Here is a 13,439-nt window from a genome sequence, read left to right as displayed (position 1 = left end):
CGAATAAATTATAAATTGGATGTGAAACTAAAGTCAGATTTTTATTTCCCAACTTTAATTTTTTTTTCTTTTTTAATATAAATTCTATAGAATTATATATTTTAAAATTATTGTTATCATCATTTATATATTTTTTTTCAGAAGTTGCTCTAATTTTTTATTAAAGAATTTATAAAAGAAAAGAAAAACTTTTAAAACTACTGTCAACTTTTTTCGTTTAATATAAATTGTTGTAGCTGTATGCTCAGATAATCTTTGTTAAAATTGAATTATTAAAGTCATAAAAACTGACATCTCTGTTTACTTATTTACTAAAAAAGAATCTTTTTATTCTTTTGAATCTTGTTTTTTATTTGTGGTTATCTGATGCTCTTTAATCACGAAAAATATTTTAAATTATTATAGCGTTAAGTTTCCATTTAAATCTCTTAAAATTATTCTAGAATCTATGAATATTTAATTAATATATACGACTTTTGTTGTTTTTTTTTTAATTCTTAACAAACTTTAATAAAATATATAACAGTAATCAATTTAATTATGTTAATGTAAAATTATTCTTGATAAAATCTGTAAAATTATGACTTTAACACCTTACTTAGATGTGATGATTTACCTTAAACGCGGATTATGAATAATGAAGAATTACACCCATATATTTTGTGTATTAAAAATACTATCTGTTTAATAAAGAAAGAAATAAGTAAAAAAACATGTTTCCTGTCTAATTTATATAAAAAAGAACCCGTTTGTATAGAAATGTATGCATTAAAAAGAATATTATGCTCAGATATTTCCATAATACTTAATTACGTAGACCAACCGTATTATGGTAGTAGATATATTTTCTAACTTTATCCCGAATACTTTTACTCTAGGGACAAAGCCGGTATATTTTACAGAACATGCAATAAAAGATCTATTCTATGTTCTGTCTGAAGCCATTCTACCAATTCGATAGCTTTGGCTAGCAGCTTTAAAAAGCTGCGGGCATCAAATGGATCAGAAGATTCAACATAGAAGAAAAGACATAAAAAGACGATCTAAGCATTACTACGATCTAAATCAAATGTATGAAAATAATACTTTGTCTCAGATGTAACTTTAGAGATCAGTTTTTGATGAAAAGTTTTGTTTGATTTCCTTAATAACGTCACGGGTGAGGTGATATATAATATCGGACTTGATCCATTGTTAGCCTCTTTAAAAAAGTAAAATACTCATATATTTTGAACTTAGTTTCGTTCCTTAAGGCGCTTTTAAGTAAATATATTGAAAATGCTACTCTGAGCTTATTGCAAGTATTTACTAAGCACTGTTTTGCTCAAGTTGTTTCGGTACAAATATCGTAGTACAAGTACTGAGGGGTGAAAAGTGTTGGCTTTGAGACAAACAAAAGCAAAAAATATTCTTTCCCTTTTCCCAAAAGAATGAAAAACTATTTTTACCCAAAAGAACAAGCAATATTCTTCTTAGTGAAAAAAATATTGTTTATTTTTTTCAGTTAGAAAAGTTTATACCTTTGTTCTAAATTATACTTTTCTTTTCAAAAGCTAACCCTCTTTGTATTTCTATATTTTTTCCCCTGAAACAGTTTCTGGCCAATTAAAATCCGAATATTCTATAATAAAAACAAAAAAACCTGTAATAACATATCATCATATTGTAGTAACTAAAACAAAGAATTTTTTTCTGACATCCATGATATTCTGTTCAGTAAAACTACTTTCTGTAAACGTTTTTAAAAGAAAAAAAAATCGAATAAATAAATAAAATACTTTGCATTTACAATCTGAAGTCATCCATTGGATTCTCTAACCCGGCTTGGGTCATTCTGTAATGCAATATATTTATGCTACTGGTTAGTATTTTTTATATTGTAATATAAGCATCCACAAAAATACTAAAACATAGTTTTATTCTATACATAAATCGGTAATATTTATACGCTTATAATTGTATAATTTTTTAAAACTTATTATAAAGTTATAATTACAAAGATTCTAGAAGTATTCCGTTTTAAAATAATATATTAGTCGAAACGATATTTGAATGAAATCAATAATTTAGGTTGAATGTAGACATTTTTGTTAAAACGCTTCTAAAATTAAACCTTATAAATTATTACTTCACAAAAGATATTTTCAATATCGATAGAACATAATTTATCAAAATAGTAACTTCATTAAATACAATTTATTTCTGATAAGTAAACTATTTTTAAATTATAGTTTGAGAAAAATAAGAAAATCAGTAATAAACTGAAATTGAATAAAGTGAATTGATGAATCTATTCAATTTATTTTAAATATTTTTTCTGTAAATTGTAATAAATTTACACAATCTTTAAATAATGATTTTTAAAATAATGTTACTTCTTAATTATCCTATTTACAGTCATAAAAATAACAATAATTGAATGAAATTAAGTTATTTATCTAACTACTGTATTATATTGTTCAACTTTGCAATTACTTCTATTTAGAATTTAAAAATTTAATTATACCAATAGAAAAACTTAATTTTAAACCTGTGTAATATTTTTTAAAGTTATATTACATTTAATCCAGTAATTTTTTCTGTGGAGTGGAAATGAACATATAAATTTCCTAATATAAATTGACAAGTAATACAATAATGGGAGAGTAACCTTTTCATCTGCTGCTACAATTACAAATAGTTCTACTGCTCTTTATTTCTTTACAATAGTCACTTCTTCAATCTATATAATAACTTTCTTCCTCTCAAAGGAACAGATGCTGTATAATTGATACTTTATGTCACGGTTTATGCTTTTAATGGCGTAAAAGGTAATTCATCTTTTGCTCGTGCAATTAATACTTTCTACTGACACTTTTTCTTCCTGTGAAATTAAAAATATTAAATGGCAAATATAAAAATTTAAATAAACTTCTTTTGAAAAGAAAATAATTCTTTTCATTTCATAGGAACAGATGTCGTATAATTGAAGCTTTATGCCACGTGTTATGCTTTCAACAGTGCAAAGATACTTCAGCTTTTACTTTTGTAGTTAAAAAAAGTATATACTTACTTTATTTTTATAAATTTAAAATATAAATTAGTAATAATAATAATTAAATCATAGGTTTTGTATAGGCTTACATACATTTATGGTATAAAAATATTATTATTGTACGATATAGTGTAAGTGTTTTAAAAATTATCAAAGAATTTTATTCTTTTATTCTTCTGTCCCTTCTTTTAAATTAAAGCAACCTGAATTTTAAAAGTTTATCAAGTTTCATCTAAAGATATATTAATCTTTAGATAAAACTTATATAAATATTGATAAACTTTGAACAGAATGGTAATGATGATAAAAATATATACGAGAAAATCATATAAATTATTTATGAAAAATTAAGTCGTTTTTCATAAAAAATATAGAACAACACAAGAAAATATAAATTTTTAATAATATATATAATAAGTAGTTTCCTACTAATCCTGTATAAACTTATGTCGACTCACTAACATACACACTAAGATAGTTGTTCTACTTCCATCATGTAGAAAAAAATCTTATTCCACTGCTAGAAAATTATTTGAGTGAATACCTGTTCAACAGAAAATATTCTTATGATATAACTTTAAAAATTTCTTTTCCGTTTTAGTTTCCAACCTTCAGAGATACATAACAATTTATTAGGTTCAACATTTCCTATCGGAAGTTACTTTGGGATTCTGCAATAAAATTAAATTTGTGAATTCTATACTTTTTACCTGAAGGTGTATTCTATAAAATGTATCTAAAACGATGAATAAAAATTTAAAATCAATCAACATAATTGGTGCATTGTAACATATTTTTTACATCTATTGTTGGATGAAAATTAATGTCGCATACTCAATTCTGATATTCTTATAAAGTGAAAAAAGTCTTCAGAAACAAAACTATAGAATTTTTGCCTTATAAATTTCAATTGACTCTAAGTCTAGTCTCTAAAGAATTCTCTCAATACACATTGTTCAAATCATGATAAACATTAATTTAATATTTCTTGTTTTGAAACTGGATGAACAATAATATCACAACTAAAACATTTCACTGTTATGTATACGCAAACAAATAACAATTATAATAGCTACACAACACATATACACACGCATTAACAATATGCAATTTAATCACTAATTAAAGAAAAACAAATTTATGAAGTCATATATGCCAAGAAATCCCACTAACGCACGACATTCGAACACTTTTTTCTACTTTATTATCCATTTTTTTGCAATTTTTAAGTAGTTAAAACTAAATCAGAAAAATTGATTTCATATTTCAACAATAGATTGATACATTGAACATTGTCCTCTTATATTTTTTCTTGAGAAAAATATCCTCTTTTATTGTGTTTTTTTCAAGCCATATTTATTTTTAAAAGCTGTAATAAGTATTGTTTATAAATAAATTTAAATACTACAGCGAATATTCACAAAGAAAAGTACTGTACTTACCATTCGCGGGCGTGTAAATATTCAGATAAAGACAATCCTCACTTTGATTACGAAGAAAAGGCAAAAGTTTCTTAAGATATTCCAATCTTCCGGCGGGCATTCTTTTTAACGCTTCTGTTTCGTTCTTGATATCAGGTAATTTCTGCGGACACACGGGACCGAAATCATCAGCTGTCCTGACCCCCCTCCAATGAGGAGGTGTAACTGGATGCATGAAACGAAGCGACCCAACAGGGGCACTAGCGTATGGTACACCTAAAAACACCTCCACAGGTTGCAAATGACGATTAGGTAAAGTAACCACGTGGCCACGAACAGCTCCGTATTTTGTTGTAACTACTCGTGACAACACTTTTCGACTATCGGCCGGTGATGTTACAATAGCAGTTATAATTAAAGCGTACACAGTTAAACACTTCATATTAAAGCCGTAATAAAGGTCTTAATTTAAGGTCATATAAACAAAACTTCCCTTATATTCCGTTTGATAAGAGACATGATGCTTTGTTTGCCAGCTACGACTTAATTCCTCCGTCACTCCTCGTGCCACTGACGTTCACTCAGGAATTCGATCGCACTCCTTTCTTAACGCATGCGCTATTCCCAATAATCGTATACGTCACTTTTACGCTGTTGGAAAATATCCAATAAAATTTTTTTCCTCCTAACATCATATAGTCAATATCAAGAACTCATTTAAAAGTATAAAATTAGAGAGAAAAAAATCATAAATTCTAATAATAAAAAGTAATAAGTACTTCTATAATAATTTCTGATCAATATTTTCACAATAGTACTTAATAATAATGTATTCCATATTATAAATACTATATGAAATGAACATTTTTTTTTTCCTTATTCATGTATTTTTATTTCCATTATTCTGTATTATTTATATCCATTATTCTGTATTATATATATATATATATAATATTTTTTAAATAATAAAGTAACGGTTTTTATCATTTTAAAACTACAAAATAAATATTTATTTTTATTCTCGACGAGTTAGATTCCATGAAAAGAAATTACCGAACCGAAGAGAATTTATTTACAAGAATTTGAAAATTCAATTATAATTGTAAACGTAAATTATTAAATGTAGATAAACACGGTTGTCGCAAGGCCATTTTTGATATAAATCTACGAAAGTCATTATCGATAAACTTTATTCCTTATTTCATAACAATGTCGTAGAGACTTGCATTATATCGAATTCTTACAGTAAAAATAGTTTTTCGTTTAATCAATACAATGTGCTTAATCATAATAATAAAATAAGATAATAACGATTAATTATGTAATTAATCAATCAAAGGTATAAAATATTATATTATAATTTTTAAAAATATACGTTATAAAAATAGAATTACAGTATAATGAATGGTTTATAAACGAAAATAAATAAATGTTCAATATTAATAGATAATAAATAAATGGTCTTTATCAATAACAGTTTGCGACTTGTATGTATAAATCATTTAGCGTAACATAAAATTTTACCAATTTATCTCAACAAATAAAAAGAATGAAATAAATAAACAGTAAAACATGTACTTTAGTGTACAAACCACATGTCTGACCAAACCAACAAACAAAGACCCAGATAGAAAAAGTGTGTTTGGCCCCAAGTGGGATCAAACCTACATCTTTCTAAACCCCAAGGCCAAACTTTTTTATTTCTTTTTTTATCTTAAGTCTCTGTATTCTTCCTATAGACAAACATCCAGTTTTATACTTATTGATGCTATTTTCACATTAAAAATAAAGTCATTCATATTGTAAGTCTTTTTATTGACTACAAAGAATTATTAAAAAATTTATATTAATTAATCCATTTAACAATTATTATTCTATTAAAATGAAAAATTAATTAAGATTTATTTTTTAGAAAAGAAAAGAAATATCTTTTGCTGTGAACTCTTACAGAATAAAAATCAAATATTTACCATTTTCGCGAGATTAAATCAAATTAAAAGAGATTAAATGTTTTGAAAACATTAATTAGAAATATGGAGAAAAAGAAGAATACAGGTAATTAATATTCACTAAACGGATTTTTATGGCAGAGTTTTAGTAATATCAAGAGATTTTAAATTAACAAAATTTTAAATTTTAGAATAATTGTTACATGAAACTTCTTTTAATCTCTTCATTCCCACTCAATTCTTTTAATTTTTATTGTAAAGTGATTAATTTTAAGCACGTTATTTTATTTTATCGAAAGAAATCACTAGAAAATTTTGTTTCACTTATTAACTAAATAATAGTCATACCTACTCAATCATACAATTGTTCACTCAAAGTAATTTTATTATTATTTACTTATTTACTAATGATAAAAATATACTACGTTTATCGAGTTAATTTAGCATATATGAGATATTCAACGACCAAAAAAAAAATGCTTTTTTTTAAAAAAAAAGCATTTTATAATTATCAAGCGAATGTAGGGGTCCGAATTATTTGTCTAAAATATAAAAATTTCTTGTATGAAATTTTAATTAATAATATGAAAACTCATGAAGGAACCCTATGATTAACATCCATCGAAAAATGAACAATGAATCGGTGTGGGAAACTCATCGACATTTGATGACACACACACAGATGAATAAGAATGATAATATGACGATCCGACGATCACCTTTGTCTTATATTTGTTAAACCATGTGGTATGTAGATATAAACTCTCTCTCAATAGGAATGTTAATGTATTATTTTCACCATAAAGTAAATAAATAAGTTTACTTTATGAAGCTATTCGCTACCGGGATTCAGTAATACTGACCTTCAAAAGAAGAGGTGCCGTATCGTTAAGATTTTCCAAGGATCGAACGTACTTCACAAGCAGTGACTCGGGCCTGACCGTGTTCATACAGAATCAGAAAAACTTCACATGAAATAACATTCGTGGATGAAATATTCCCTTTAATTAAGACCTAAAACCGAAATTCCTATTGGAATAAATCGATAAATTATGAAGTATGGTTGGTCAATGACGATAATGAGAAGAGAAGCAGCTTCAGATCGTCACTATCATAGAAGAAAACACATGTATAAAAGCTGCAACTGGGAGAAAAATAGAAAATCACGTCTTGAAGCGTGGTTCCCTCCCTGCAAATACAAGCCATTTCGTTAAAAAAAAATCAAAACAAACCCAAGAAAACAAAGTTAAAAATAAATCAAGTACAAATACCATTATATATATTTTTGTTATTAATAAAACAGCAATTAGAACAAGACAATGTATAGGGATATTTAACAGTTATCAAAATCTTTACAACTGTTCTCAACTTGTATAAAAATAATTAAAAACTTGTTATGCAATGACATTGAATTGTCATTGCATAACAAGTTTTTAATTATTTTTGATTTCGACAGATTTCGAATATCGTGATTCGAAATTGTATAGTGTTTGTTCTTTCGATGTTACTAATGCTTTTAAATATAAGTCTTGCTAAATTAACAAATTTCGATTTGAAAGGAACGTGTATTTAATAAGAATAATTACTATACAAGTATTATAGTTACTCACAGCACATAATCAATTACAATAGGTTTAATAACATACAATTACTAGTGTATTAATAATGATTATTAAGTATGATTAAGCTACAATTGTTTATGATATAGTAAATAGATTTTTTTATACATCATAATTTAAATATTGATTAGAACTTAACTAAAGAAGTAGAACTATTTAAGTCATAGAAAGAATTAATAACTGTTATGTAAATAAAAACATAATAGAAATTTTAGATGATAAAGTTTCATTAGTTAAGACGAAAATGTTTAATGTTTTATTTTAGAAACATAATACAGCAGTAACAAACATTTATTTATAATTGTTTCAGTAATTGATTAATTATTATTAAAACATTAATTTTATATTGAATTATATTCATTACTGTTGCCTTTTTCCTTTCACTACTACCATTGTTACATTTTAAAAGTACTCTAGTGATAATTGATATTGTAAATTGTTTGCATGTTAATAGTACATTTAATCATTTATAAAGAAAAATTAATTTATTTTACACTATTGAGGATGTAGTATTACATTAAACATACAGTTATTATTAATATATATATATATATATATATTATTATTATTATGTTGGGTTAAGTGAGATATACTCGGTTAACACCGGTGGCTGTGTACTATGCCGGACCAAAGTCAAGGCATAGTAACCAAAACAGAAATTAAAGAAGTGTATCAGTGTGTGTGTCTGTATTCAGGAATTTTCTCACAATATGACATGTATTCAATATAGTGGCCTTCTGTAGTGTGATGTATATGTTTCTATTCAATTGTAATGTGCCCAGGCTTTTGTGTAGTGTGTGTGGTATGACACCTGTAGAGGAGAGAACAACAGGTACAGTAAGCACCCTATCCATCCTCCACAGATGCCTTATTTCCTGGGCGAGTTCTGTGTACTTGCTAATTTTTTCAGTGCATGCGTTTTGTATATTGTGAGTGTTTGGAATGGATATGTCTATAATGTATGTGATTTTATTGTGTTTGTCAATGAGTGTGATGTCTGGTCTGTTGTGGTAAATTGTTTTATCTGTGATTATGGCTCTGTCGTAGTACATTTTGTGCGTGTTGTTTTCCAATACTGTCTGCGGAATGTATTTGTAGTATGGTTTGTGGATGTCTACTAATTTGTGTTTCTTTGCAAGCTCTTGGTGTATTATATTTGCTACTTGATTATGTCTGTGTAAATAATCTGTCTGTGCCAAGAGCTTGCAACCAGAGGTGATGTGTTGTATAGTTTCTGGCATGATGTGACATTTTCTGCTTGTGTCATTTGTGAGTGTTGCATCTTTGAGTATGTGTTTTCTGTAGTTTTTAGTATTTATGACCTGATCCTGTATGGCAATCATGAATCCTTCCGTCTCCCCAAAGAGGCATCCCCGAGCTAACCAGCTGTTTGACGCAGTTTTGTCAACAAAATCCTGGGCCAGATCATAAGGATGCCTGCCATGGAGTGCCTTTCGAGCCCACGATTGCTTAATGGTGTCTATGCTTTTTATATGTTGTGTTGTGTCCATATGATGTGAGTGTAAGTTTAATGGTGTGTTATTCGAGTCTGCTAGAGTTACTGCTTTATGTAATTGTGATGTTTCTTGTTTTTTGTAGAAAAACTCTCGCAGTGACTGTATTTGTTTGTAGTGAAGGTTAACTATGTCAATCAGGCCACGTCCGCCATCTTTACGTGGAAGGGTTAATCTTTCTGTGGCAGATTTAGGATGATGTTGTTTATGCTTAGTAAGTGTTGTTCTTGTTTTCCTTTGGAGTTGCTCAAGATCTGTGTGAGTCCAATGTATAACTCCAAAAGAATATGTGAGTACTGGGATGACATATGTGTTTATTGCTTTAACTGTGTGTTTTGCATTTAATTGTGTTCTGAGAATAGCATTTAACCTACTTTGGTATTCTTTAATTAATCTTTGCTTTATTTGTGTATGTTCTGTTAGTTTGGCCTGTTGGAATCCTAAATACTTGTAAAACTCGCCCTCTTCCATGGATTCAATAATGTCTCCATTTCCAAGTGCAAAATCTTCTTTCTTCAGGATTCCTTTTTCTATGTGAACTGTTTTGCATTTATCTAGGCCAAATTCCATTTGTATGTCCTTGGTGTATGAATGTGTGATTTGTAGGAGTTGATGAAGTTGTTTTTGTGTGGATGCATAAAGTTTTATGTCATCCATGTACATGAGATGTGACAGTGTATACTGTGTTGTTTTTTCATGCCTGATATTGTAGCCATATTGTGTGTTGTTTAACATGTTCGATAATGGATTCAAGGCTAGGCAGAACCAGAGAGGACTCAAGGAATCTCCTTGAAAAATTCCTCGCCTAATAAAGATTTGGTTTGTTTGTATGGAAGTGTTATGAACCCTGAGATGTAGTATTGTTCTCCAGTGCTGCATAGTGTTTTGGAAGAATGTAATGAGTGATGGATGTATTTTGTACATGTGTAGAATATGTAGCAGCCAACTGTGTGGAACACTGTCGAATGCTTTTCTGTAGTCTATATATGCCATGTGTATGTTTCTGTGTTGTTTGTGTGCTTGCCGTAGAATGACTGAATCTATGAGTAACTGTTCTTTGCATCCCTTGTGATTTCTACGGCAACCTTTTTGTTGTTCCGTTAGAATGTCGTGTTCTTCAACATGTTTGTATATTTTGTTTGCAATACAGGATGTCAATAATTTGTAGAGTGTTGGAAGACATGTAATTGGTCTGTATTGTGTGGGGTCTGTGGTATTGTTGTTTTTAGGTTTCATGTAGGTGATGCCCTGAGTAAGAAAATTTGGCATGTCTTGTGGATTGATGATGATGTGTGTTAGGTGTTTAGCTAGTTCCTGGTGCAGTGATGTAAACTTTTTGTACCAGAAATTGTGAATGTTGTCTACACCAGGTGTCTTCCAGTTGTGTGTTCTGTTAACAGTGTATTGGAAATCATGTATGCTTATTTCAACACAGGGCATAGTTGGTATGTTGTGTAAGTTTCTGTTCTCCTCCTCGATCCAGCCTGCTTCAGCATTGTGAGTGACAGCACTGGACCAAAGAGAAGACCAATATGTTGTGAGTTCTTCTTCTGTTGGTGTGCCACTGTGCTGTGTATCAGTGTTTGCTTTGTTATTAATTTGTCTGTAAAAGAGTTTTTCATTGTTTGTAAATAATTTATTTTGTTGTTTTCGTAGTGTACATGTTTTGTATCGTTTGAGTCTACGTGTTTTGGCAGCAAGTTTTTGTTTTAGTGTATCAATGTATTCTGTAATGTGTGTGTTGTGACGTTCATGTTTTGTGTGTGTTTTTATTTTCTTGAAAATGTTTTTGAGCTGTTTCCTTAATTTGGGTGTTATGTTGTTTTTAGTGTATTGTGTCAGCCTGCCTAATTGCTGTCTAATGTCATTTATTTGTGTTTCTATTCTTCTCTGCCAGGCAGGCTTGTGATAGAATTGTGTTTTCTGTGTATTTGTCTGTGATTGTACTTTCAGTCCATGTTGTGTCACTACTGTGACTGCCCCAGCATAAACTAATGTATGAATGTCTGAGAGTGTAGAAATTGAATGAATGTAGTGTGGTAGTAAGTGAGTGTTTACATAATTTAGTGTTTTTCCTACTTCCTTCGACGTGTTGATTTTTGGTATTCGTGGTCTTTGTGTGGGATCTGTGCCTGTATATTTAGTGAGTGTTTCCTGAAATATAAGTGAGAGCGTATTAACTAAATCCATGTCTATGTTATCAGTGATGGATGAGGAAGTGTCTGTAGTATCATTAGTGGTAATTGTTGTATGTGTGTTATTATCAATGCTTGTTACTGGATTATCCTGACAGGTTACATGATCTTCATTAATGTTAGATGTTTCTGTCTGTTGATGTATTTGATCAGCAACCTGTTGTTTGATAAGTTCAAGTGTTGTTTGTGGAATAAGGTTGTTGTGTATAATTGTTCTTTTTTGATCAACAACCCTTTGTTCGGTGACAGTGAGATGAGGATACTGTTGTGTGAATCTATGGTATAGTTGTTGTCTGTATGCTGTCATGTTTGTTTCAAGTTTTGTGATCGTGTAGTAAGTACGGATGATAAACTCATTCATTTCTACCGTCCATTTCATCCGTTGGCGTGGTTTTCCAGCCTTTGTGGTCTGTGGATGCATTGCCACAGAAACACCAAGGCTGGGTTGGTTCCTCACATCTGTTGAGGGCATTGCAGTAGCCATGCTTGGGCCGGTGCTGCTTTTGCCACCGGTAACCAAGGGAGACTGTGGCCTATTTTTCGAACGTGAGCCTCTGCCTAACTCACGAACGCGGACCTTGTTAACCCGGGCGACGTCCGAGCCGGTATCACATTTAGATCTGGTTACTACCATGATACATATCTCCACAGAATGTGGGTGTGTGGTCACTCTTAGCTTCATTTCTCCCCATAGACCTTACTGGCATGGGTGTCCCTACCAGGAGCTTGTGCTCCAGCCTGCATTGCCCTATGGATCAGTAAAATTACTGGGCTCTCCCACCACGACCAGGTGGTGACCATGGAGAGATTTTATTATTATTATTATTATTATTATTATTATTATTATATATATGGATTTATTCATCGATGAAATGTACTTCAATATAATAATTTCAATTCATCAGAAGTAATTTAGTATTAAACGTTATTGTTGTGTTGTAAAGTTCGAAAATTTTATTTAACGAAAAAAGACAGTTAATTAGGACCGTATCCAAAATGTAAAATTTCTACATTTAAGTCGTTAAAAATTAGAATAATATTAAAATACATGAACAGTTGAGGCTACATTTAAAAAAATTAATAAAGTTTAATAAATGTGCTGCCGATGTTTATAAAATAAGACTTTCTTCAAATGTAATAAATTTCTAAAATATGAAAATGCAAATATTTATTCTCTTTAAAAAATAATCTCTCTTTAATACCAACACATTGAATCTTGAAAAATAATTCTGATAAGGAATTCCACAAAAAAATAGTCATAAAAAATTAAAATTTATGCGATAAAATGAGCAACTATTTATTTTATTATTTAGAATATTAAGATAATGTTTTTCACTTAAAATTATTTAAAATTTTTGAACTATATTAAAGTAATATTTTTAAAAAAATCGATCAGGTTTAATAATTTTCTACAAAAAATATAATAAAAATTACAATTATACGTTCGAAAGATTTGAAGCTGAAAATTATCTGGATTTATTTTATTATTAATAATAAATTTTCAAGAGGTTACTTATTTACAGTTAGCAACACTTCAGTTTGATTTTTTAATGTTTATTCTAGCTATCTACTACTTTTATATCTGATCTTATCCTGTGCTGATATATCTCATCACTGTTATTCCACCTGCTCACATGCACTTCTTTTCATTTTCTTTCTGCAATCTTCTATACATTTTCTTTCTGCCGCTTATGTATATTGACTTTT

At 29.1% G+C, this 13,439-nt stretch overlaps 1 protein-coding gene across 2 annotated transcripts in view; it reads right to left on the bottom strand.

Moving 5' to 3' along the window:
* Positions 1-13,439, bottom strand: part of LOC136985613 (neuroligin-4, X-linked-like) — a 173,737-nt gene that overhangs the window by 137,418 nt on the left and 22,880 nt on the right. For both annotated transcript variants that reach the window (XM_067282929.1, XM_067282930.1), the window contains exon 2: positions 4,477-5,106. In XM_067282929.1, coding sequence (XP_067139030.1) covers positions 4,477-4,897 — 421 coding nt within the window. In that variant the 5' untranslated portion in view covers positions 4,898-5,106. The remainder of the gene's footprint in view (positions 1-4,476; positions 5,107-13,439) is intronic.

The sequence above is a fragment of the Centruroides vittatus genome, unplaced genomic scaffold (genome assembly GCF_030686945.1).
Source record: "Centruroides vittatus isolate TY-2023 unplaced genomic scaffold, ASM3068694v2 contig_973, whole genome shotgun sequence".
Taxonomy (NCBI): Eukaryota; Metazoa; Arthropoda; class Arachnida; order Scorpiones; family Buthidae; genus Centruroides; species Centruroides vittatus.
Note: the sequence above shows the minus strand (reverse complement) of the source record. Positions and strands in the feature narration are given on the sequence as shown.